General features: G+C 41.7%; 1 protein-coding gene across 1 annotated transcript; it reads left to right on the top strand.

Annotated features, from left to right (window-relative positions):
- Positions 1-10016: 10016 nt before the first annotated feature.
- Positions 10017-18223, top strand: INHBB (inhibin subunit beta B). Its single transcript, XM_039319370.1, has 2 exons — positions 10017-11617; positions 15408-18223. The coding sequence occupies exons 1-2, from the start codon at positions 11206-11208 to the stop codon at positions 16181-16183; spliced, it is 1188 nt and encodes a 395-aa protein (XP_039175304.1). The 5' UTR covers positions 10017-11205; the 3' UTR covers positions 16184-18223.
- The last annotated feature ends 5630 nt before the right edge of the window (positions 18224-23853 follow it).

The following is a 23853-nucleotide window of genomic DNA, read 5'->3' as shown; positions in this document are numbered from 1 at the left end:
TATTGAAAAGTCACATTCCTTTTTTAAAGTTGTTGTTCTTAAGAGGAGAAATAGAAGGCAATATCTTTTAATGTTCTCATCTAGAGTTAAGTCACTTTACTCTAAAACTCTAGCAAATTTGGGACAAGAATTGCACTCATTTTGATACCAATTCATTTATTTTATTTGGAGCCATTAAGATAGAAAATATATAAAGTCAAAAATATATGATGGACTGGACTGGACTGCCAATGGTATAGTATTTCCTGCTTGAGCAGGAAGTTAGACTAGAAGATCTCCAAGGTCCCATCCAATCCTATTATTCTATGTTCTATTTCTGTATAAAGGAAGATTATAAACAGCGTGCCCTTAGGTGATAAGATTTTATCAATATGTAAATAACATTTATTTATTTAATCAATTCATAAAGGTGCCTATTTCGACAAGAGGTTCTCACAGGAAAATTATGTGCATGATATCAACTATGTGTAGATTGTCTAATTTATATAATTGCTTACATAAATTAGCCTTTTCTTTTTCATTCCCCCACCCTTTATTTTTTTATGCCCTAGAAGTCTTTTATTTCTTCTTAACTTTTCCCTCGCCAATTAATTGGAACATAAGAGTTCTAGCAATGCAGATTCAAGAATCAATTGAAGTCCCTGGGAATACTGCTTCAGCCCATAGGCTGAATAATTGCTGCTTCAGTGTAGACATTATTATAGTGTAACACTATTATAACATACACTTTTTTTCCACTAATGATCGTGTGTAATATTGGAGTTGAAGGCTATTAAATGTGGGCAACAAAAATGTGGACAACTATAAGATGACAGCAGAGAGATAAGGAAAATCTTACTTTTAGGTTATCTAGTGGTCATCCTGTTTTTTTGCAATCCACATATGATTCTCTCACAATATGTTTATAAGTAATTTTGAAGGTTTTTCCCCCAATTGGTAAATCAGAGTAGAGTTACAACTAGGAAATAGAGCAAAGCTGAATAGTTTCGTGAAACAGGAAGAATTCATGTTTCACTCTGTTTGAACTAAGTTGGAAAATTGTTGCTTTAACTTTACCTCAGGAACCTTGAGGCTTATGTAATAGTTTGTTCAGAAAACCCTACTTCACTGTATCAAAGGCACTTGTTCTTAATAAATGCAAAAAAATCCATTGATAAATAATAAATTTGCCATTTTATCCCCTCCCATATTCTCTTTGAAAGACAGATTAATAAATATGATGATGTATATGAGCTCCAGGTATTTAAAGGACAATAAAGAGAAATAAAAGTAAATACAGGGCTGCATACAGAAATGAGAAATTATTCGAATTTCCTAATGGCCCACCCCTTTCAGTGATGTATTTTAAAGAACTGTGGGTTGGAAAAGTTCTAACTTGGGTGTTGAAGACAACAGTTCTTTACTCATTTCTTAGAAAAATGATTTATATATTTGCTATTGAGTATAATTAAAGGTACTACAGTTCTAACTGGTCTGGAATCCAATTAACTGAAGGAATACCTTCTCCTATAAAGCATTCATCTCTTTGTGTATTACGATTATCAGAGGATACCCTTCCACAAGGGAAAACAAATTTCATCTACAAAAGAATGTTGTTCTCTGTGGTGATGTCCCACCTTAGAAATAGGTGCGTTAACATCATATCAATCAGGCATGAAAGACTAGGACCACATATTAAGTTCCAATTAAACTGATTTATTGCTCATACTTATGCACAGGAATCTAGTCAACTAACAGCATTATTTTGGCAGTAAATAAGGATTAAGGAATACAAGAATTGTTGGATTTCGTCTGCTTGTAGCAACGAAAAGACTGTAGTCTGATTCCTCTTTTGACTCTGCTCCCAAGCTCTGCCACTCCTTCTCCTACAATTGTCCTTTTAATGGCTTAGATAAAGTATTTTAATACAAATTATGTGACTATTTCAATCTGATTCAGTTTTAAATCTCTAGATTATGATCTAATTTTAAGCTATTTTGTTTTATATAATTTTACCTGTCTGAGTATATTGCTAGAACGTCTTAAGTAATTTCTAAAACAAATAATAAAACCTTGAGAAGATATCTATGGATGAATTAGTACAAGAAAATATCATCTATTCTTGGTTTCAGTATAGACAACTATCGGAAAGATGGAAGATAGATTATAAGGTGGGCTTGTTTAGAGAGGATGAGAATTTGTTAAAACAAATTAGAGATCAAAGTCGAACTCATATTAAAAGAATTTATGGTGTGTTAGTAGAATTGGATTCAGAAGCAGAGTTAGTTAAAGACTGTATGGTTAAGTGGGCACAAAATTTTGATGAACCGATTCTATTAGACACTTGGGAGATTATTTGGGTGAGGAATGTTAAATTTACACAAGCCCAAAATTTACGGGAAAATTTCTATAAAATGTTTTATAGATGGCACCTTGATCCACAAAAAATGTCTTGTATGTATTCAAACCTGCAGCCTAGATGTTGGAGATGCGGTTGTTTGGATGCCACTTATTATCATATTTGGTGGTCATGTAAAAGTATAAAAGCTTTTTGGATTAAGATATGGTGGAATATTCAAAGAATTTTTAAAAGAAGGATAAAATTTACTCCACAATTGTTTTTGTTGGGTATTGTTTCGGATTGTGATGACAAAGAGATTATTTTAATGTTAAATTTAATTACTGCGGCTAGGTTGTTAATAGGGCAATATTGGAAGAAGGAATCTTTGCCTACTCTGCAAGAATGGTTTTTTAAAGTTTCTTAGCGGAAATGGCAAAAATTTCGGCTTTCTTGAAAGATCAATCGCAAGAGAAGTATCTCTTGGTGTGGAAAAGATGGATAAATTTTATACAATATAAGTATGATATAAAAAAGTACCATCTAGCTTTTGAATAATTTATATTTAAATTTTAAGATATTTATTTAGAAGTGTAATCATTATTATTTTTTAATTCTTTATTTCTTTTTATTTTTTTTATTTTCCTTTCTGTTTTTTATATATAATGGAGTTAAAGTATGTTATAATCTGTTTATTGAATGCAATGATATTGGTTTAAGGTTTATTTGGGTTTAAAAAAATTTTTTTTTTCCTTTTATGTTCTAGTAAAGCCTGTATTCAGCTCTGGGAAGAATGGGGGAGGGTTTTGGGGAGGGTTGGGAGGGATTTGGGAAGGGGTTTTTATTGTAAAATTTTAAAAACTTTTAATAATAATAAAAAAAACCTTGAGAAGATACACAAATGATTCTGCTGAAGTTTTCAGCACTAAAATTCAGAGCTCGAATCTTCTTAAATCAGCCTGCTTTTATGCATGTTATTCAAAATTAAATCCTATAGAGTTCAAATTATTCCCTAAATGCACTTGCGAAGGTTTAAAGCTATGCTTTCAATATTTTTAATACTCTAGTTAGATTTAAATAATGCACAAGATTAAAAAATAATAAAAATAGTTCCTAGTAATAACTAAATTATTGACATTAGAGCAGTGTCTATAACCTTATGAGTTTGTTTCACAACATGTCCATTTTTTATCAATGTGTAGAAAGTTTCTGACATTGATTTATTTGGATATTCATGTTGGTATAAACTGCTAACTTTTGTACTTGTTATGAACTGCAAATGAGATTATAAATGTGGAGCTGCAGAGGCTGTTAATACTTGTAAATGGGGTGTCAGGAAAAAATATGAAAAAAGATCACAAGTCCTCAGCTAGACTGGAAAATGAAATCATATTGAATGATATTAGAACCTGCAGCATAAGTGTTAATGTTTTAGATATACCAATATATAATAGAGTTACAAGAGACTCACCTTCCCCCCTATGTTCCTGACAAATCAGGTGCATTTGATGCTGCAATTATAGGAAAACAAGTTGCCAGATTTAAATAAAGAAGTCTTACTTTACTTTCTGCATGAGATATTGGCATATTTGAGTTTTCGGTGATAACTCAATTGCTCTTATGTAGTATGAATTAATTAACATCTGATACTAAACATATATATTTAGAACTAATAAATGCATGTTGAAATGTGTGTGATGAACAACACAAGCCAAATAATATTTTATCAGAATTAAGTTGCACTGAATATAGGCCACTTCAGCCAACTCTGGGCAGTGTACACCTCCCTAAATTCAGAATGTGGATTAAATTCTGTCAGTCAGTGTTACTTGGAATCATAGCCTTAGAGTTATACCAACCCTAATTCTTATGTAAAAATATTTAAAATACAAGCATTAATCAGTGTTTAAAGTGGAAATGCTTCATGGTGCTCAGTAATTTCTCTTCATATGCTATCACAATGCCCCAGGATTTGCTATATCAAATATGCCTCTTCTCATTTTGAAAGACAAATGCTCAATGGATAGCTGTGAATATATGTATGTGCATGTGTGTGCATATATCTATATACTACTAAAATTATAAATGTCATCTATTTTATTTATTTTTTATTTTATTTGGAGAATTTATATGGATGCCCACTCACTTTCAGTGACTCTAGGCAGCTTACAAGTTCATGACCTTTAACTGTGTGAAAAGGTGCATCCTAGAGGAGCCATTTTTGATTCAAGGTCTATCAGATGGACTAATTTATCAAATGTGTCTAGATTCATGACTCCTGAAGAAATGAAATTTGGGAAAGTTGTGGCTGTTTCAGTGCTACTGGCTGCTGTTGCAGTCTTGTTTTCCCTGACAGTTTCCCAGCCAGTCTTGGAATCCCTCCCCCCCTCCCCACCATGATGGAATGTGGAATTAGTGGATAAGACTTTTGGCAATACAGAGCTTTCCCAGGGAGGAGACAGTGAAACTTGTCAGAGAGAGGCCCAGATTAAGAGACTATGCAGTCCTGAGCTGGAGGGCAGAAGGGGGAAGAGGTTTAACACCACAGAAACTCTCAGGATATATCTAGCAGGTTAGAAAGTTATAGCTTCAGAACCAGGAGTTGTGTTGGTGCAGTGGTTAGCATGTAGTATTGCAGGCTAATTCTGCTGACTGCCAGGATCCTCACCGACTCAAGGTTGATTCAGCCTTCCATCCTTCCAAGGTCAATAAAATGAGGACCCAGATTATTGGGGGAGCAGTATGCTGACTCTGTAAACCGCTTAGAGAGGGCTGTAAAGCTCTGTGAAGTGGTATATAAGCCTAAGTGTTATTCCTATTTAGTTTGACAAAACTCTAGCCATTCTTCTTCTTCTTGTTGTGCCATATCTGTTATTGGATGTTGGTGATCATGTTGGTGTCCTGTTTTTTTCAGCAGCCGCACGAAAAAGTGTGCTGAGTTTTGTCCAAACCAATCCCTTAGATTTTGAAGCCACGATGTTCTTCTTCTGCCTGGACCTTGTTTGCCTTCAATCTTTCCCTGGAGGATTAAATGGAGTATGCCGTATTTTTCTGGCTGTTGCATCACATATCCGAAATATTCTAATTTTCCTTTTTTAATTGTTTTTATGATTTACTCTAACCATTAGGGGTAACCAAATACAGGCTAGGTCTCAATTGGATTGTCTGTATTGTCTTTGCATTTGGGCCTGACACCAACCCACTAGCACCTAGTAGCGCTACTTACCTGCCTGTTGGAAGGGAAGGGAAGGGAAGATTTCCAGTGCTCCTTGCCAGATTCCCACAATGAAACTCAGTGGGGAATCCAGGTTCTGCTTTCCACTGCTTTTTTTTTTTATCTATCCTTGGTAATTTTGTTTCTCTATTTAGGTCTGAAATGATTATCTAATGGGAAATGGGAGACTAGTGTATGTATAGAAGGCACTCATACAATGCAATAAATTTCAGGAAAAGTTTAAATGAAGTCAGACTACATCAAATCCATGAGACTCCCATTCTTATTTATGCAAAAAATAATTCTCATTGTATTTGGTGGGTTATTTTCTACTACAAGTACATAGATTGCAATCTTAATATAGGTAGGAAAAATCATTATATTCTGCATTTGCTTTTATTTATTCTTGGCCTCTGCTTTTATAAAATAATGCTAAGTCGTGGTTTAATGATGGGAACAATTTTATAACATAAAACTAAATTATGGTTTAATGATGTGTGAACAAGTTTGTAGGGTGATATGACAGCCACTTGTTTAAAAGTTGCAGAAAGTAGATCATCTTAAGCAGTTGTTGATATTTGTCATATTAATAGAAATCTTGATTGGAGATGGGCAATTCACTCGGATTTACACTGGGTAATCTCTGCACTTGACCTAATTACTTCATGCAAGTAGCATTTCTTAACAAAGTGCCCACAAAGCTCTTTAGCAAACGGAGAGGAAGACAAACTATTCGATTTGTCTGTCCTGCCAACTGGAAACTGGCAGTTGCTCTGCAGAAAACAGCTCAAGACACACAAAAAGTGGGAAGCACCCAGTTTAAACTTCAAACTACGTTTTTGATCTTGAAGCATTCGAACGTTCACCTTTCAACACATCTGCAGGAGCTCCCTACAGTTGCAACGTTATTCCGATTTTAAGGCAAGGTGAAAGAGGCAGGCTAAGCTAGTACTCCCAAATAATTTATCATTAATGGATTAATTATTAGCACATCTTTTTCAGGACTCATAGAAAGTTCGGCAAGAAGCTGCACTAAGGCCTTAGCAAGGCAAAGGCCTTAGCAAGCAAAAACAACTGAAGCAACACATTTTGTCTGCCATGACACCTCCTCCGAAGACTGCGGTGGTAGAGAAGGGAGAAAGGAAAAGGGGCGAATCTTTTCAGTAGGCAGCTGGCCCTTTTCCAGCAATAAGCGACAGGCGGCGCCATTTGCCTAAAGTTCCCTGGATCGTCTCCGGCCTGCTGGAGAGAGGACCAGGGAGGCGCCTGTTGGCGACGGCACTCCTTTCCCCTACTTCGTAGCAGACTCTCCCCCTTCGCATGGCCTTGACCCCCAGGGGAGAGCACCGGCTGGAGCGGGTGGCCAAGCGGTTCTTTTGCCAGGACAGGCCTTCAATGAACCTGCCGCCGGCATCATGGGCAGCGGCGAAGCAAAACCTCTTTCTGTTTGCTGTGCTTTTCCCGCGCCCCCTTTGAATTCCGCTGTGTTACGTGGTAGCCATTGAAAGGAAGCGCCGAGGGCGCTGGGGAGGGAAAGTGGGTGGAAGATTGGCGCGCGTGGGCCCCACGGATTCTGTTTATCCGAATCAATGGAATCCCCACACGGGACGCCCAAAGCACTCTCAAACACTTCGACTCAAAGTAGCCCCATAGAAGACAATGGCCCATCGTGTGAAACAGAGCTATCCGTAGCAAATCTGGCATTCCGCGCTCAACTCCTTGGAAGTGAGCCACTTCGCACTGCCAAGTTCCGGCTGAGATCCGGGACCTAGAGGAAAAGCCCTTGAGGTCTGACTTCCGAGTCAGATTGTCCCCAGAGGTATTGGCGGACAGAAATCTCAAGAAGTCAGACCCGAGACCAGCGAAGCCACCCGGCTCGCTGGAGAAAACGTGTTTGATTAGAACGTATGAAGCTGAGAGGCGTGCGCGCGTTTGGAAAGGCGTTGACAGATTTGCCCCCACTTTGTGGGCGCCCCGGAGGCCGCCGGTTTCCGCTCTCAAGGGCCCCAGAGCCGAGGCCTAACTCGGGGGGAGGGGGCGCGCGCAGGAAGGGGTTTGTAGCAGCGGTTCGCATTTCGGCCGCCTGCGTTTCTGCGAGGAGCATATTAGGGGCGCAGGGTTTCGGTGTGTGTGTGTGTGGGGGGGGCTTCAGAGTGTAAAGATGCGACGTTGCCCCGACCTTCCCTCGCGCTCTCTTTCCATTGTTGCAAAGCGCTCGCTTGGTGTGTGTTTGTTCCGCCTCCGGCGAGCGTTTGGCTCTAACGGCGTGATTGCGTGTGCGTTTCTCTGTGTGCTGTCTTCGTGCGCTGGGTGGCTTTATTTTGTTTCTTTGCTCTCTGTTGCCCGGGATAAGGGCAAGATTCCCACTGGCAATGCCAGGTGCAAGCTCTATTCTCTCGACCCCCCCTCCCTTTCTTCGCCGCCTTTGGAGCCTGCGGCTGCCTATTAAAAAAGCCGCGCCGCGAGCCAGAGCGGCTGAATCAAGGCCACCCCCACGCCAGGGGGACAAGCGGGCGAGCCCCTCCTTCCCCTTTCTCCCTCGGCGAGAGCGGATGAAAAGGACGGACGGTGGATGGCGGGGAGGTGGTCGAAGCCAGGCCTTAAGGAAAGCCAGGGATTTCCCCGATGAGAAGCCCGCCAGAGGCGGCCGCGACCAAGCCGAGCATGCCCCCGGAATATCAACAAGCGGGGAGGCGCGCAGGGCACCAGCCAGCCCTTCGCCTTTTGTCTTTCTCTCCCTTCCTCTTAGCGGTAACATCCCGGTTCGCCTTTCCTCCCTGTACGACCTCCTGCTTGATGTGGCCGCAGAGGATCAATGATCGCCCTGGCAAGCTGCCCGGCTTTGAGTCTCCTTGCCACTTTACATGCGCACTGTCCTAAATGTTTGTGGGCATGGATAACATGCCAACGCCTCTGGTTCAAAGCCCTTTGACCTCTTAAGACTCCAAAGTGCAGGGCCTCGATAGCTCAGGCCCTTCTTTAGAGGGGCTGGTCATGAGAAGTGCCTACCAACATCTTTCCTTGGCACCTTTCACCACACACCAGCCTGTCTCATGAACTGGATGCATACACTCTCAGCAGAGGATCTATGCGCTGCTCAAGAGAGCAAGGCCTTCAAGTAAACTCATCCAATTCTTTGGGTTGCTCAATTTGCTCCTGCTTTCTATGCTTCTTTAGGGCAAGTTCCCAAAACTGGTTGCCTGCCATTCATACTTTGGGCTAAATCTGCTCTATATTTGAGTCCTAAGGAATCCAACCTAAGGAACTCAGTGATTTTTACCTGTGGAGAAATGAGTCAGGCTAGTTAGGAAATTTGACTAGCCCCAGGTAACCCTCAAGACATCTCTGAGCTAAGTAATCCTCAGGGTAGTGCCAGCCAACTTTGACTAATCTTAAGAAAAATTAAGCAAGCTGGACCTTGTTTATTCTTAAGATAGGAGACCACAAACTGGGTTGAAGTCTGGGTTGGAAAAAAAATAATGTCTGTTGTAGAGGGCAGAGACCATAACCTCTTCCATACCAGTTCCAAGGTAAACTACATGTGGACATTTCCATGCAGTCTCCAGGAGTCCAACTGCACTCATGGTCTTACTCTATGGAAGCCCATTTGTTGTATCTTCTCATGTTAGAATTTCTTTTAGTACACTGTTTCTCTCAAGCAAGGTATGTTATGCTTATGGACCATACTTCCCTATCTTGTCACTTCTCCAAATGATGCAGCAGTCATACTTTGTTTGGGTGGTTTATTTATTTATTTAATCCCTACAACAATCCAGGGTTTTCTACTGTAGGCAAGACCTGGAGGAGAAAGCTGTGCACTTTGTCTAACCCAAAGGTGCTTTTCAAAAGGCAACTGGACTTTCTTGTTTTTTGTTTTGAAAACGTTTCACTTCTCACCCAAGAAGCTTCTTCAGTTCTGACTGAAGAAGCTTCTTGTATTAGAAGCAAAACGTTTTCAAGGGAAAAAAGAAAAGAAAATCCAATTGCCTTTGGAAAGGCACCTTTGGAACAACCATGTCCTGGATGGCTGGGAATCTCTATAGGCACTTTGTCTAAGATCGCCCCTTGCACAAACTCTCATCTGCAAACTGTCCCCCCAAAAGAGCAGCTTGGCAGTTATTGCACTGCAACTAAGGTTATTCCTGGTAGACCTGCAAGGGATATACCTTTAACTGCCAACTTTTGCTACACTTATGTGTGTGAGCGGCACCCGCGAAGTGTCAGGGAGGAAATTAGGGGTAGGGTTCGATCAAGAAACAAGCAGAGATATTATTTCCGCATCAGGAACTTGCTGCAATCCTTACAAAGTTTTCGAAAGAAAGTGGCCCAACGTTGCGACTTGGCAGGTGAAGGAAGGAAGGGGAAGAGGGGGGGGGGAAGAAAGGGAGGAGGGAAAGAGCGCTTTTCCAACCGAGACCTTTTGCTTGGAGAGCGGGGGCGGAACGTCAGGTTCAGGAGCGGAAGCGAGCTAGAGAGAGAGGGAGAGAGAGAGAGAAATTAAAATACGAGGCACAAGCAAAGATCAACTGGCAGAGGGAGGCAGCGGTCTCAGTCTGCGCTTACTCATAAGAAACCCTGGTGCCAAACACTAACCGGGACAGGATTGCTTGAGGCGAAGGAGAGCCTCGAGTGAGCGAGCGAGCAGCTTCAAGCAGGACCCACTGGCTAGATTTCTTCAAGTTACTTCTGGAGCTTTTTCCTTCTTCCTCCCGCGGCTTTCTTTGATATCGCTTGTTTCCAACCGCGTTTTGACTCGGAAAGCTGAATACTCGCGGGACCCCCAGGAGAGGGACCCACCGGCTGGACTTGTAGCCCCCGTTTGATCCAAAAGGGACTCCAGAAGAGAAATCCGTCCGGGAGAAAGGAGCAGCAGCTAAAAAAAATTGTTTTTGGTTGGTTTGTTTGCAACTGGCCGGATCTTTTCGGGATCCTCTCTCGCCCTTCTTGCCTCCGGTTCTCCGCTTTCAGGTTAACAGGCTTTGTCAGAGAGGAGCGACCAAAGGCTCAGACCGGAGAGCGCGCCCGCCGCGCTAAAGAGGACAGCTGCAGAGCGTACCAAGGGACCGGCTTGGCGGATTGGATTTGGCGAGCTTCCCCCACACCCGACCGCCTCCCCGTGTGGCGAAAGATAGGGAGGCATCGTTGATTGGAGTGTCCCCAGCCTGTCGCTATTAAATTGGATTGACTCTCAAATCTGCCTCGTGGATCCTCCACGCCACCCCGTCTTCCCCCTCCCCTTTGGCCCCCCGATGACTCTTGGCTAAAAAAGAGCGCTCTTTCTCCACCTCCTGCCTGCTTTTGGCTGGACGCTGCCTGCCTGGAGGCAAACCACTGACATCATGACAGAGGAGTTGGCTGCTTTGGAGCTACCCGCTGGCAAGTGACCGAGTGAGGCCGCGGGGGGACTCCGACTGCCCTGGGGAAAGCGGCTTTCCCGGCCGATCCTTCTTCTCCGCCGCCTCGCCACCTCTCCGCCGGAGCTCCTTCGACTGGCCTCGTGCCCCCGGAGCCGATTCGGACGCCGCTCTCACCAGATCGCGCCCTCGCCCGGCTGGCCCTCTTCTCGTGGGGCTCGTCCGTCGCCCCTACCGACCGCCCTGAGCTCCGCGCGTCCAACCCGGCCGGCTTCCCGGCTCACATCTCAACCTTAGAGCGGAACTGCCCTGCGATCGGCATGGACGGGGCGGATCGGAGGGGGCCCCTGACCGCCTCGCTTCTGCTTCTGCTGGCGGAAGCGTGCTGGCTGATGCTGAGCGCCGGAGCCTCGCCGACGCCTCCCGGGGCAGCTCCCCTGGACACCTGCACCTCGTGCGGCTTCCGGCGACCACCCGAGGAGCCCGGCGAAGTGGACGGCGATTTCCTGGAGGCCATCAAGAGGCACATCCTGAACCGCCTCCAGATGCGCGACCGGCCCAACATCACCCACGCCGTGCCCAAGGCGGCTCTGGTCACGGCGCTGCGCAAGCTGCACGCCGGCAAGTTGCGGGAGGACGGCCGCGTCGAGATCCCGAACCTGGACGGGCAGGCGAACGTGGGGCCCGGGTCTCACCAGCAGGTCTCGGAGATCATCAGCTTCGCCGAGACAGGTGGGTTGCCCGCTCGTCCACCCCGCTCCACCTGCCCGCTTCGCCCTCTCGGCCCCGAGCATCCGTCGCCTCCGCCTGGGAACGACGGTCCGAGCATCCCGCCTCGCCCCCAGCGAGCCGCTTCCCGGTCTCCTGCAATCCCACCGTTTCCCTCTGGGGGTCGCCGGTCTTTCCTTCTCCAGACCCGCGTTCCGCCTGCTTTCCGCTGCTGCTTCTCCCTTGCGGGGACCCCCCACTTCCCTTCCGCTGCCCATCCTATGCGTTTCCCTCACGCCGGTTCCGTCCTAGCTCGGCCCCTCCATGCAACCCCATCCCTCGGCTTTGCACTCCCTTTACCTCCCCGTTTCCGACTACTTGCCACGCCCGCCTTTCTTTCTTTCTTTACCATAAGGGCTAAATTCCTGTCACACCTTTGTAACTCCTGCTCCGTTCCGATTTACCCTCTGCGTGCTGTGTTCCGCACCCCTCCGTTCCCCTGTCCATCCTCGGTTTCTGTTCCATGGATCAAGTCTGATCCTCTGCTTAATTGCAATACTGGCTCCATTTAAATGAGCATGTATGGGGTATGTAGCTTAACATAATGGGTGTGTACTACAAAAATCCTATTTATTTACCACCCATCCTCCAGGCTCTGCTGATCAGATCTCTTTGTCATATTTTCCTCCCACAGGCTATAGGTTTATACATGCTACTCTCAGAAACCAGTGCCATCCTCATGGCATAGATCCGTACCACGAACAACCTAATCACAATTTCTCCTACTTTGCATTGGTTCCATTCCATACAACATTGAATGTTCCATGTCCTGGTTTTTTAATCTAGTGTCACACACCGAATATCCGTCCTCCTAACTTCTTCATCCAGGAATCCATTTTCATCCTTCAAGCCCCCATCCCTCTGCCCCACCTACCTCCCCAGCCATAGATTCTTCTCCTTTTGTGCCTGGTATCAACTAGTAAAGTGAACTTGCTCTACTTTATTGACTTATTTTGCTCAGTAACCTTTCTATCTTTCTAACCCCCTTCCTGCCTATCACTTGAGTTTCTTCTGCTCCCTCTTCTTCTTCAGCTTCAGACAGGGTCTTCTGGTTATTTGCATACATATATCCATCCACTAAGTGACCTCTAACTTCTTTTCCTCACACATATGCCCCATAAACTTTTGGTGATCCCACCCATGTCATTTGTGTATGCATCCTTTATTCTGTGAGACTTTCTACTTCCTATTCCATATGCTTCCACTTGCATATTTGTTAAATCAGAGTATGAAGTTATGACTGAGTAAAAATGATAAGGTATTACCCTGTAATCTCACCTATTAGTATTAACCCCCCCTTAAGAATTGCATTTATGAAAGCATTTAATCAATCCCCCCCCCTCATTTCCCCAGTCACAGTATTGGCTCATCTTGTATTTCTTTCTCTGGTGTAAAGTCCACCCCCCCCCCACTTCTATGCTTCTCTATGATTCTACTGCTCCTTCTATTTTAATAGCACCATGTCTATCCCATGTCTCCAGTTTAGCTGATCTAAATGGCTGAAGTTACCTTCTTGCATATCCAAGTGAGATTTTCTCGCTCTTCTTCATAAATCATATCTGTATGTCTATCCCTCCTTTCTCTGCCAACTAGTAAAACCACCAGCGTAAATACTATTGTCAAGTATCTTAAAGTACTTGTCAGTGAAAAGATGACAAACAAGCTTACCTTAATATAAAAGAATATTAAGTGTGTTCTAAATCACGTCCGGTAAGCACAGAGCAATAGTGTGGCTAATGGTGTCCTGTATATGAGCTGAGTATGAATATGACATGTGCTTCTAAATTAATTGCAGCAGTGCTGGATTCATAACAAAAGTTCAGGGATTCCTCAGAAGAGCAGGCCCTGCAAAAAACGTTGTTTTCAGGTAAACAGTTTGAAAACTATTATAATACATACAGGGCAGGAAGAGATAGAAGGATAAGTGAATGCATTCATTACCTGGGTGAGTAAAATAGGAGAAGGACAAAACTATTAGAATTTAGTTTTCATCCTCCAGAGGAATTATAATCTGTTACCTGTTTATCATGGCATGTCATTGATACCTTTAAAGGTCTTGTGTTGTTTGGATGTGTTGGGACTACAGCTTTATGATAAATACACATCCAACGTATTGCATGATATTTTCTTCTTCATGCTCCTGGAAAGTATAGATTAAGAAAATATATCCATCCAATACTACTACTAATAAAGCATTATCCTGTGGCATTGCAAGGACTAGGTCTAAAGTATAAAGATTTGCAATTTGGCTTGACAATGCCTGCACTAGGGTTTTTCTTTTCAACATACTGAACAATGTGGAATTGGATTGGAATGAATTGAAGCAGAATGAAGAATATTGAATAAACTCTGGAGCCGGGTGATCCTGTGCATATTTGCTCAAAGGTGGACCTGCTGAGTTTCACATAAATGTGCACAGGATAATAATTTCTAGGTCAGAGGTGTTTGAGTAAGGGATTCAGTGCCAGCTTGTCCCATTTAGTGTTCATATTATAAATATGAACCAGAAGGCAAGCAACCAGTTGCTCATGGCATCTGCTTTTCTGCTTTAATTTCACTGAAAAGAAAACAGAAATGGCATTATGTTGGATACAGAGTTAATTCCACTGACATCAGTGGGACATGAATTAGTCTTGACTAAGTTAATTTCAAGAGCTATTCTAAGTATGACTAAGTCTAGATCTATCACCCATTGGCTGCAGTGAAAACTTGCTTAATACCCAGAAAAATGGAGTGGGACTTAATGTCTAAAGTTCATCCCTTAGTTAAATGAAACAGCTGCAAGGAGTAGAAGAGGATGTGTTCTCCTTAGATGTCCAGATGCCAAGTAAATAAATAACACAGGTATCCTGTACCTTTAAGAATTTTGCAAAAGAGAATTTAAGATGGCAAGACAATCTATATCTTTGGGCACAATTATGACAAATGCAATTGTCCCGTCATTTCAGTTATTATTACTAAGGCAGTAAATCTTTGCCTGGATAGTACCCCTTTGAGCTACTGGTGGGTAAGGCTCATATGGCTGAATAATAATTCACCTCACCCCAGCCTTTTGAAAGCTAAAACATCAGGGAGATAGTTATGCTAGAAGACTTTCTCTGACACTTTTATATTCTGGATATTGTTATACAAAGGAATATGCTTCTATTTGCAATCTGGAACAATCAAAATCAGACAATTTTACAATCCCAGTATGAATTTGCTTTGGTTAAGTGGACAAATCAAATCAAGTCCTCGCATTTCCAAAGAATTATAGAGCTACTGGGTGAGTTTACAGTGCATCTAAATTGTAACCAAATCCTTTCTCTGGAAAAAAAAAAATCCCTGATTGTTAACAATTCATGCTTTCTGGGAAGATTATACAGGAGGGGTGCCTGTGCCAGGCCAACACTTTTAAAAAACTAATTAGCACTTATCCAGGTGCTCCGAGTTCCTTTCATGACTTTCCATCTATCTGAACTTAATTGCTTATACACTGATTTCTAAGGATCTAGCTCCCCCCCATACCCTGATTAGTTTCTCTCTGGGAACTTTATAATGGGTTTCTAGTCCTGATTTAGCCACTGAACAACTTTGCAATCTATAGCTGATGGTGTGTATTCCCTCCCCCTTTTCTGTTTAGCCATTTATGTATATTATTTGTGGCACTTAACTAATCTTATGCATTTATTTTGATCCATGATTCATTTTCTTTTTTTCCTGAAGAAAACCTAACACAAACATCTTGTTCCCCCCCTCCCCCAGTATATTCTAGATGACCTGTCATCCTCTAGAATGCGTCTCTATTTCTTCATTTCTAATGAAGGGAATCAGAATCTGTTTGTGGTTCAAGCCAGTTTGTGGCTTTACTTGAAGCTGCTTCCATATGTCTTGGATAAAGGCAGCCGGCGAAAAGTAAGAGTCAAAGTGTATTTCCAAGACTCGGACACCAGCAACAAGTGGACTGTGGTTGAAAAGAAAGTTGATCTCAAAAGAAGTGGTTGGCACACATTTCCCATGACAGAAGCAATCCAAGCTCTGTTCGAGAAAGGAGAGAGAAGATTGAGTTTGGACATTCAGTGTGAAGGCTGCGAAGAGTATTCAGTGCTGCCAATTTACGTGGATTCTGGGGATGAATCCCACCGGCCTTTTTTAGTGGTGCAAGCCCGATTGGCTGACAACAAGCACAGGATTCGGAAAAGAGGTCTGGAATGTGATGGCCGGACCAATTTATGCTGCAGGCAACAGTTTTACATTGACTTTAAGATCATCGGATGGAATGACTGGATCATAGCACCAGGGGGTTACTATGGGAATTACTGTGAAGGGAGCTGCCCAGCCTATTTGGCTGGAGTCCCGGGCTCAGCTTCCTCTTTTCACACAGCCGTTGTGAATCAGTACCGCATGCGAGGGCTGAACCCAGGCACCGTGAACTCCTGCTGCATTCCGACCAAACTTAGCACAATATCCATGCTGTACTTTGATGATGAATACAACATCGTAAAGAGGGACGTTCCCAATATGATTGTGGAAGAATGTGGCTGTGCCTGATCTGGAGAAGGATGCTGGAAAGGGGCTGGGGGCAGGGAAGGTGGGGGGGGAGTGAGAAGATTCCCCTACTGAATGGATTTGGACATGCTACTGCTCTTTTTCTTCCTTCTGGGCATGGATGTTAAACCTTACTGCAGAGGCAACAGTGGCAAAGGCAGCAGTAGCACTGAGAAATACATATAAATATATATCAATTGCACTCTGTTGTCAGGACAGTGGCAGTCAATGCATCCTGGACACTAAAAGTATGCTACCACATATAAACTAATGCTTTCAAGTTACTTAATACTACCTATATACCCAAAGACATGTGTGTGTGTGTGTATGTGTGTGTGTGTGTATGTATACATCAACATACACCTACCTACACACATATATACACATACTCATATATACACATACACACAGTAACATGAACGCACATGCTGCGTGATCCAGTTTGGAGGAAGGCATTATGTAAAGGGGTTAAATGTCTGCTGGGGATATATGCCTATAGACCAGTAGATATTTTCTTCTCTCAGCCAGCCCTATATTTAGAACAAAATGTTTGAAGAAACAAACCAAGAAAACAATCCTACATGCTCATAGACAAGCATTTCAGTGACCAAACAAGCAACCAACTACCATCATCTCTAAGGTCTAAAATGAAGCAGCAAGTTACCTGTTTGGTGACAGATGAGTTCCTCTTCCTGATGGGAAGTGTAAGATATGCATATAGCACTTCCAGGAGAGAATATGCTCACGAAACCAGTCTCTCTCTTACTATATGTATGTTATGTATGCATGGTTGTGTGCGTAAAAGAGAAAGAGAGAGAGAGAGAGAGAGAGAGAGAGTACCATGTGATTAATACCAGAAATGGTAGCTGTATTCTTCTGAATGATAGATCGGCATGTTTTTTATGTTTTATTGGACAACTAGGTTCTCTTGTGCCATCCAAGTGGACAGTTATCCCTGTTGTCAAAAAAAAAAAAAAAAAGGACTTGCCCTTCCTGTTCTAGTTTTGCTCATGGTCCGTACTACATTCTCAAAAAGATTTGCAACATCAAAACCTGCAGTTGAAGGTTCACGCTTGGAGTAAAGGTAGGAGTAACAGTGGGGACAGCTGGAGAGGACAGAAGGAAAAAAGAAGCCAGTGTTAGCACAAGTAAACTTATGAGCCATAAGAGAAATCTCAATCACGTAGTGGATATACTTGGGGAAAGGAGGAGTGCACAGTGTTTGAAACTGTGAGAATGTTTACTACATCCTGAGGAGGGGAAAGAGAGAGAGAGAGAAAGAGAGAGAGAGAGAGTGAGAATGCACAAGTAGAGGGTATTACCTTTAGTTTGGTTTCCAAACACATACCAAGGGTGGCTGCAGAGCTCAGAAATCCATGCTACACTACAGCACTCGCAACCTGCTTGAATGCACGTTCTTATAGCACTTGCAGATTTCAATGCCTTGACTGGTTGGTACTTGATGGTGCACTTCCTTTTGCTCACTGTTCTCTAGTTTTAAAAACAAGTGCCGCATGAGCTATGCAATTTAAAGTGTCAACCCAAACTAGATGAAACTGGACTGAAATGAGACGGTACTTTTTATATTTTTTTATACTTGAAATTAAATCTTTTGCTTCTTTTTTTAAAAGCGAGTGATTGGTTTTCATGTTTGCACTGATGTAGTTGCATGACTTAGTCAGGAGAAACTATCCTTGGGGGGGGGGGAAGGTTATTTTTATACCAACAAAAATACTGGATACAATGAAAACGTATTATACTGAAAATTTTGGAACCAAAGAGGCCAACATTTGAATTATAATTTTTATCAGATGGCAGGGCCATTGTATCTACAGTCACACAACGATACTGAACACTCGACACTAAGGCCTGACCATTTCTTTTCAGGGTACAAAATAGATTCCATTGTCTTTGGATCAGTATCTTCTCTATACCCTCATATGTTGGAGATATTCCAAGATGTACATCCTTTAAAGAAGAAACCCTCCCGCCCGAATTGTTGTTTATTTAATAAAGTCCCTTGTAGGTTCTGTTCCATGGTAATCTAAATACCAAACAACATTCACTTACATTTGCTGTCCGAGTATTTTGCATTTGTGTACAGTTTAAGTAAATAAAACAAAAGAGAAAAAAAAGCTTGAGAACTGCAGCAGCTTCTTGCAGTTATGCTGAACTGTTGGAAAAAAAAAGCTTTGTTAAAAAGTATCTCTAGCTTGGGGGATCAAGGCCTGATTGCTGAACACGCTTATGCACTGTTGAATGGAAGCATGAATGCGGAACCGTTGGTCGGATAAGGGCCAGGGAACTTAGTGCAGGTGCAAACTCCATTAAATTCCACAGGGCTAATGTTTTGAGCAAACAGTTCAGGGGAACATGGCCCAGGGCCTTGCAAATCCCAAGATTAACTGAGAACAAGCCTGCTTTTGCTCTTCCTCAGCCATCGTTTCACAATATTCTTACCAAAAATACCCCTTGTGGAAAAATAAGGCTTTAAAAAAATATTACAAACCAAAGAAGATTGGGATGAAATATCCTACATGGGTTGGGGTGGCCATTTTCAGTTTAGAGAATGCTTCCCATGGTGACTCTCTGCTACAAAACCCATATGCATCTTAGCAAGGAAAGAGGGTAGTGGTGTTTGTCTGAATTTTAGGGTAGAATTTTTTCAAGTTGTCACCCTCCTTCAGCCTTTTCTCATTCATGACTTAATGCACCTTCTTGCTCACATCATGTTAGAAAAAACTACCATCATAACTTGGGAGGTCTGGATGATAGCCTCCCTTCTGTGTTTCAGGATACCTTGGTAACCAAACATCTTGCTTTACAGGTTGAAGGCCAATATTTTTAGGAACATATTGGCCAATGTCTAAATAATGATGGCCAGTGAAGGAGATATGACCTTCCAAGAAACTCAATTCCACTTTGGTCACAAACTGGAACAGGTCTTCTTGTCAACCTGTCTCCCAGAAAAGGAGTGGTAGAACACAATTTCCTCCCCCTCACAACATGTTATAGTCCTAGGTTCCTGTTGATAGAAGAAGGAAAAATTACCTATTTTTAAGAACAGGAAAGATGGACACAACTGCTTAAAATCTTGACTTGAGAACAATGGAAATCCAAGTTCTGTTGAACAAGAGGAACACCCAAGTTGGCAGTGGTCTAGCACTGATGAAAACTATTAGTGAAGAAAGAGCTTTGGAAATCTAGGAGCTGTGATCCTGGCATAGAGTAAGTTGGGGATGCTTAGACCACGTGCCCTGTACATGATGGAGACCGTGTTACCTCACCATTACTAAGTTCAATCTATGTAGAATACTGTATGATGCTCCAAATGTTTCCTGTATAATTTCACAGTGCAAAGCAAAATTGCTAATAGTGGACTTGCAGGAAAATTTATTTGCTGTTAGTGACATTCCTACTTAGGAATTTCTGACAATTTTCCTAGGTCAAGCCAGAATTCCTTTAAGATAGAATTTGAAAGTAAACATTTCTTTCTAATCCTGAGCCAAAATGTAAAGATCAAAAGCTACCTGTACACCTCAAACAGTAATCCTCTGATTGAGATTGAGACTACAGCATAGGAAAAAAAAAATGTTAATGAAAATATATATCTATTTCATCTGTATACTGTAAAGGTTTCCCTTACAAGAAAAATAACAGGTAGTCCTCATCTAGTAAATGCTTAGTGACCATTAATGATCACTTGCTAATGAAAAAGTAACTATGCAACAAATCGTCACATTTACAACAATCAGTCTTTTACTTAGCAACTGCTTCACTTAACAGCTGAGTTGCTGGTCCTAATTGTGGTCACTAAATGAGAACTACCTGCATCAGAACCTTCAAGGTAAATGTTTTCATTCAGAAAATGGCAGTAAAAATTCAATTCATCAGTTGAATCAGCCACTGAAATCATTTTTGAATTAGGCCTTTCTGACTATTTTTTAAAACTTAAAAATATGGTCTCTGTTGTCTGAACTTCTGACACCCTCATTCACAATGTAGTATTTTCCCTCCAGAATTTTAGTTCATTAATCTTCAGATAGTTTGCCAAACCCAGCAAACATATCTCCTGATACCCTGGCCCAAACAGCCTTGTGCCTTCCCTCCATTATTTAAAGAGGAAAACAGATTTGTGTTTTTAAAATCCCTATTGTCAAAGCAAGGATTACTTTGCAAAGCCCCCATACTCTACAAAATAATGCATGGTTGAAGTGTCTTCAGCTCCTGGCTTAGGCTGCATTCATTTATTCTCTGCAGTGATTTAAATGCTGGGAAGGTTTTTGACAGTGGGAAAGTTCAGTATTTCCCACAATGGTGCACTCCAGATATGCTGAACTTCAACTTCCAGAATCCCCAACCTGCATGGACAACATATTGTAAGGCACTTCTTTCAGTAGTACACTGTAATTATTTCACATTATAACATTCATATATGCTTCCATGCTTGTTTACAACCACCATCATTATCATCATGTGGCAATATTAATTTATATTAACAACATTTTAGGAAAGAAATGGCTTATTGCGGGCAAAATAGCAACAGAGCAAGGTTAGAATAGAAAGAAATTAACAGAGAATAATTCTTTGAAAATAAAATCATCTTGGATAATTTGAAATAGCTGGTGGAGATGTAATGTGTCCTGCCAGATACTGGGAAGTAGGTAGGGATGCCATCTTATCCCAGATATCAGTTTAGAAAAAATAAATAAATATTGTAGCCCAAGGAAGATCCACCTATTTACAAATTTATACTAGAATTGAAAGAAGGTAAAAACTTCTCAATCAAAATTCCCCTTTCTTTCTATTCTCCAGGTAATTCTTTGTGTATAGAGGGGAGATCTAGATCTGTCTCTCATTTTAAAAACTATTTAAAAAAATAGACATCAAGTCACACATGTTCAAAACATTTAATGCTCTCATAACAATACATTATTATTCCAATGAAGCTGTTTTAAGTTATTCTGATTTTTCTGTTTGGGTAATGGTGGTAATCAGCTCCTGAGCCATCACAATTTAAGTTGAAAAAGGATCTGCCTTTGCCAAATCAATACAAAAAATACTGTTACTTTACCAAAAATATCACCCAACAAGAAAGCACAATTTTCATATAACCATTCCTAAAAGTCACTGAAGTTGCATACAGTACTACAGAAATTTGTACGTGAGGGCTGCAAAATCCCAAAGGATGGCTAGAAGGCAGGAAAGGCTCCAATTCTTGTCGGTCATCTACAGTAGTGTTCATCCAGCTTTGCTTTCAGGAAGGTACATTCAATAACCTCATAGAAACAAAGACTCCTTCTTGCATACAAATGCTGTCTTGCCTACAGAGAAAAGACAAGAATATAAACAAGAGAATCAAAATAAATGATGAGACCCTAGAAAGAGTGCAGAGAAGAGCAACAAAGACGATAAGTCTGGAGGCTAAACTGTTCAATGAATGGTTAAGGCAGGGGTCTTCAAAGTTGGCCCTTTTATGACTTGTGGACTTCAACTCCCAGAATTCCTCAGCCAGTGTGCCTGGCTGAGGAATTCTGGAAGTTGAAGTCCACGAGTCATAAAAGGGTCAAGTCTGAAGACCCCTGGGTTAAGGGAATTAGGTATGTCTAGCCCAGGGGTTCTCAACCTTGGCAACTTTAAGACTTGTGGACTTCAACTTCCAGAAAGCAAAGCTGGCTGAGGAATTCTGGGAGTTGAAGTCCACAAGTCTTAAAGTTGCCAAGGTTGAGAACCCCTGGGCTAGCCTAAAAAAGAAAGGATTGGAGGAGACACGATAGCTGTTTCAATATTTGAGGGGCTGTCACAGCAATGAAGGCATTGACCTATTCTCCAAAGTGCCTGAGCGCAGGACAAGAAGCATTGGGTGGAAGCTCATTGAAGAGAGATCCAACTTGGAATCAAGGAGAAATTTCACGACAGTGAGAGCAATTAATCAATGGAATAATTTGCTTTCCAGAGTTGTGGGTGCTCCATTGCTGGAGATTTTCAAGAAAAGTTTGGACATCCATTTGCCCAAGAGCCATGGTGGTGCAATGATTAGAAATGTAGTACTACAGGCTAACTCACTGCTCACTGCCAGGAGTTTGATTCTGAATGGCTCAAGGTTGACTCAGTCTTCCCTCCTTCCGAGTCGGTAAAATGAGGACCCACATTGTTGGAGGGAGCAACTGGCTGACTCTGTAAACCTCTTAGTACTGTGAAGTAATATATAAGTCTAAGTGCTATTGCTATTGCCCAGAATGGCATAAGGACTCCTGGCTTGGGCAGGGATTAGACTAGAAGATCTCCAAGGTTCCTCCCAGCCCAAGTGATTCTATGATTCATTTGATGACTCCTTTGAAAAGGGGCTACCTTTGAAAATGACGCAGACATTGCAGTTAATACAACATATGGCAGCCAGGCAATGGGCGGATGAAGCCATTATTGTAATGCAGTAGCATTCATCTGCTATATTGGTTTAGTCTATAAGGCCCACATGATTTTGCTCCAGGATACCTAAAGACCATCCTTTCGTAAAGGGATCTGCCTCTGGTGCAAGTAGAGTAGGAATACATAAAATTCCTCCCCAAGGAAGAGTGAAGAGGACCCCAAGAAGCCCTTTTCCATGATACCTCCCTATTTTGAGAGACTGTTTCTGGAATTATGTCTGGAGTTTTGGGCATTGATTTTTTAGTAGAACCACAAAGGCTGTTTTGATCACAGGAGAATTTGCAGTTTGATTTTTTTTTGAATATATTTTATTGGTTTTTTAATTTTAACAAAAAGTATTTAAGACACACCGTGGTGTTTGGGTAAAAAAACATTCCAAGGTAAAAAAAAAAAAACATACAAAAACAGCTCAACTTAATACATTCACTATCATCTCTCTATTTCTCACAGATAACATAATAGATTTAATATATTCCGTTTCTAGCTTAAGTTTCTATTACTACTCAACCTGTTTTAAAGCTTTATCAATTTAGAATTACCATAATCAGATATTGTTTTACATCAACGAATTATCACTTCAAATATCTCTACCAAGAATATTGAAGTTCTTAATCTCTCTCAGCCCTCTTTTTATCATCAATCTCATTCATTTCTTCTTCCAATTATAACTAACTTAATTAAAAAAAAACAATGTTAAACCTTAATTCCTTTCAATTCATTACACAAATTTGACCTAATCAATATAAGCACTTCAAAGTTACACTCTCATGACTGAACATTTTTTTTTCAATTCCAGAACACACACACACACATACATACACACACACACACACACACACACACTTGTTTTCTGAGGTTTTCGCGGGTGTTTGTATGTAGGTCTTTGGTTATTCGGGTTTTCTCCCGCGTAAAATTGGAAGTGTCTTGGCGATGTTTCGACGAAGTCCCATTCGTCATCTTCAGGCTGGTGTTTTCAGCTTCGTGCTTCATGCAGTTAAAAGGAAGAAACAGCTAAGACCACACATTGCTCCTCGAAGCACGAAGCTGAAAACACCAGCCTGAAGATGACGAATGGGACTTCGTCGAAACGTCGCCAAGACACTTCCAATTTTACGCGGGAGAAAACCCGAATAACCAAAGACCTACATACAAACACCCGCGAAAACCTCAGAATATATATATATATGATTATATATTTTTTATCCTTAATACAATCCATAAAGCCAAGGTTCTTTTTTCCAAAC

Source organism: Crotalus tigris, unplaced genomic scaffold (genome assembly GCF_016545835.1).
Source record: "Crotalus tigris isolate CLP2741 ecotype Arizona unplaced genomic scaffold, ASM1654583v1 scf7180000023579.1091882, whole genome shotgun sequence".
NCBI lineage: Eukaryota > Metazoa > Chordata > Lepidosauria > Squamata > Viperidae > Crotalus > Crotalus tigris.
Note: the sequence above shows the minus strand (reverse complement) of the source record. Positions and strands in the feature narration are given on the sequence as shown.

Excerpts from the sequence above, each read along its gene's own strand:
- INHBB (XM_039319370.1), top strand. The coding sequence starts at position 11,206 with ATGGACGGGGCGGATCGGAGGGGGCCCCTGACCGCCTCGCTTCTGCTT. Across the intron at positions 11,618-15,407 it reads CATCAGCTTCGCCGAGACAG|ATGACCTGTCATCCTCTAGA; the intron begins GTGGGTTGCCCG and ends AGTATATTCTAG.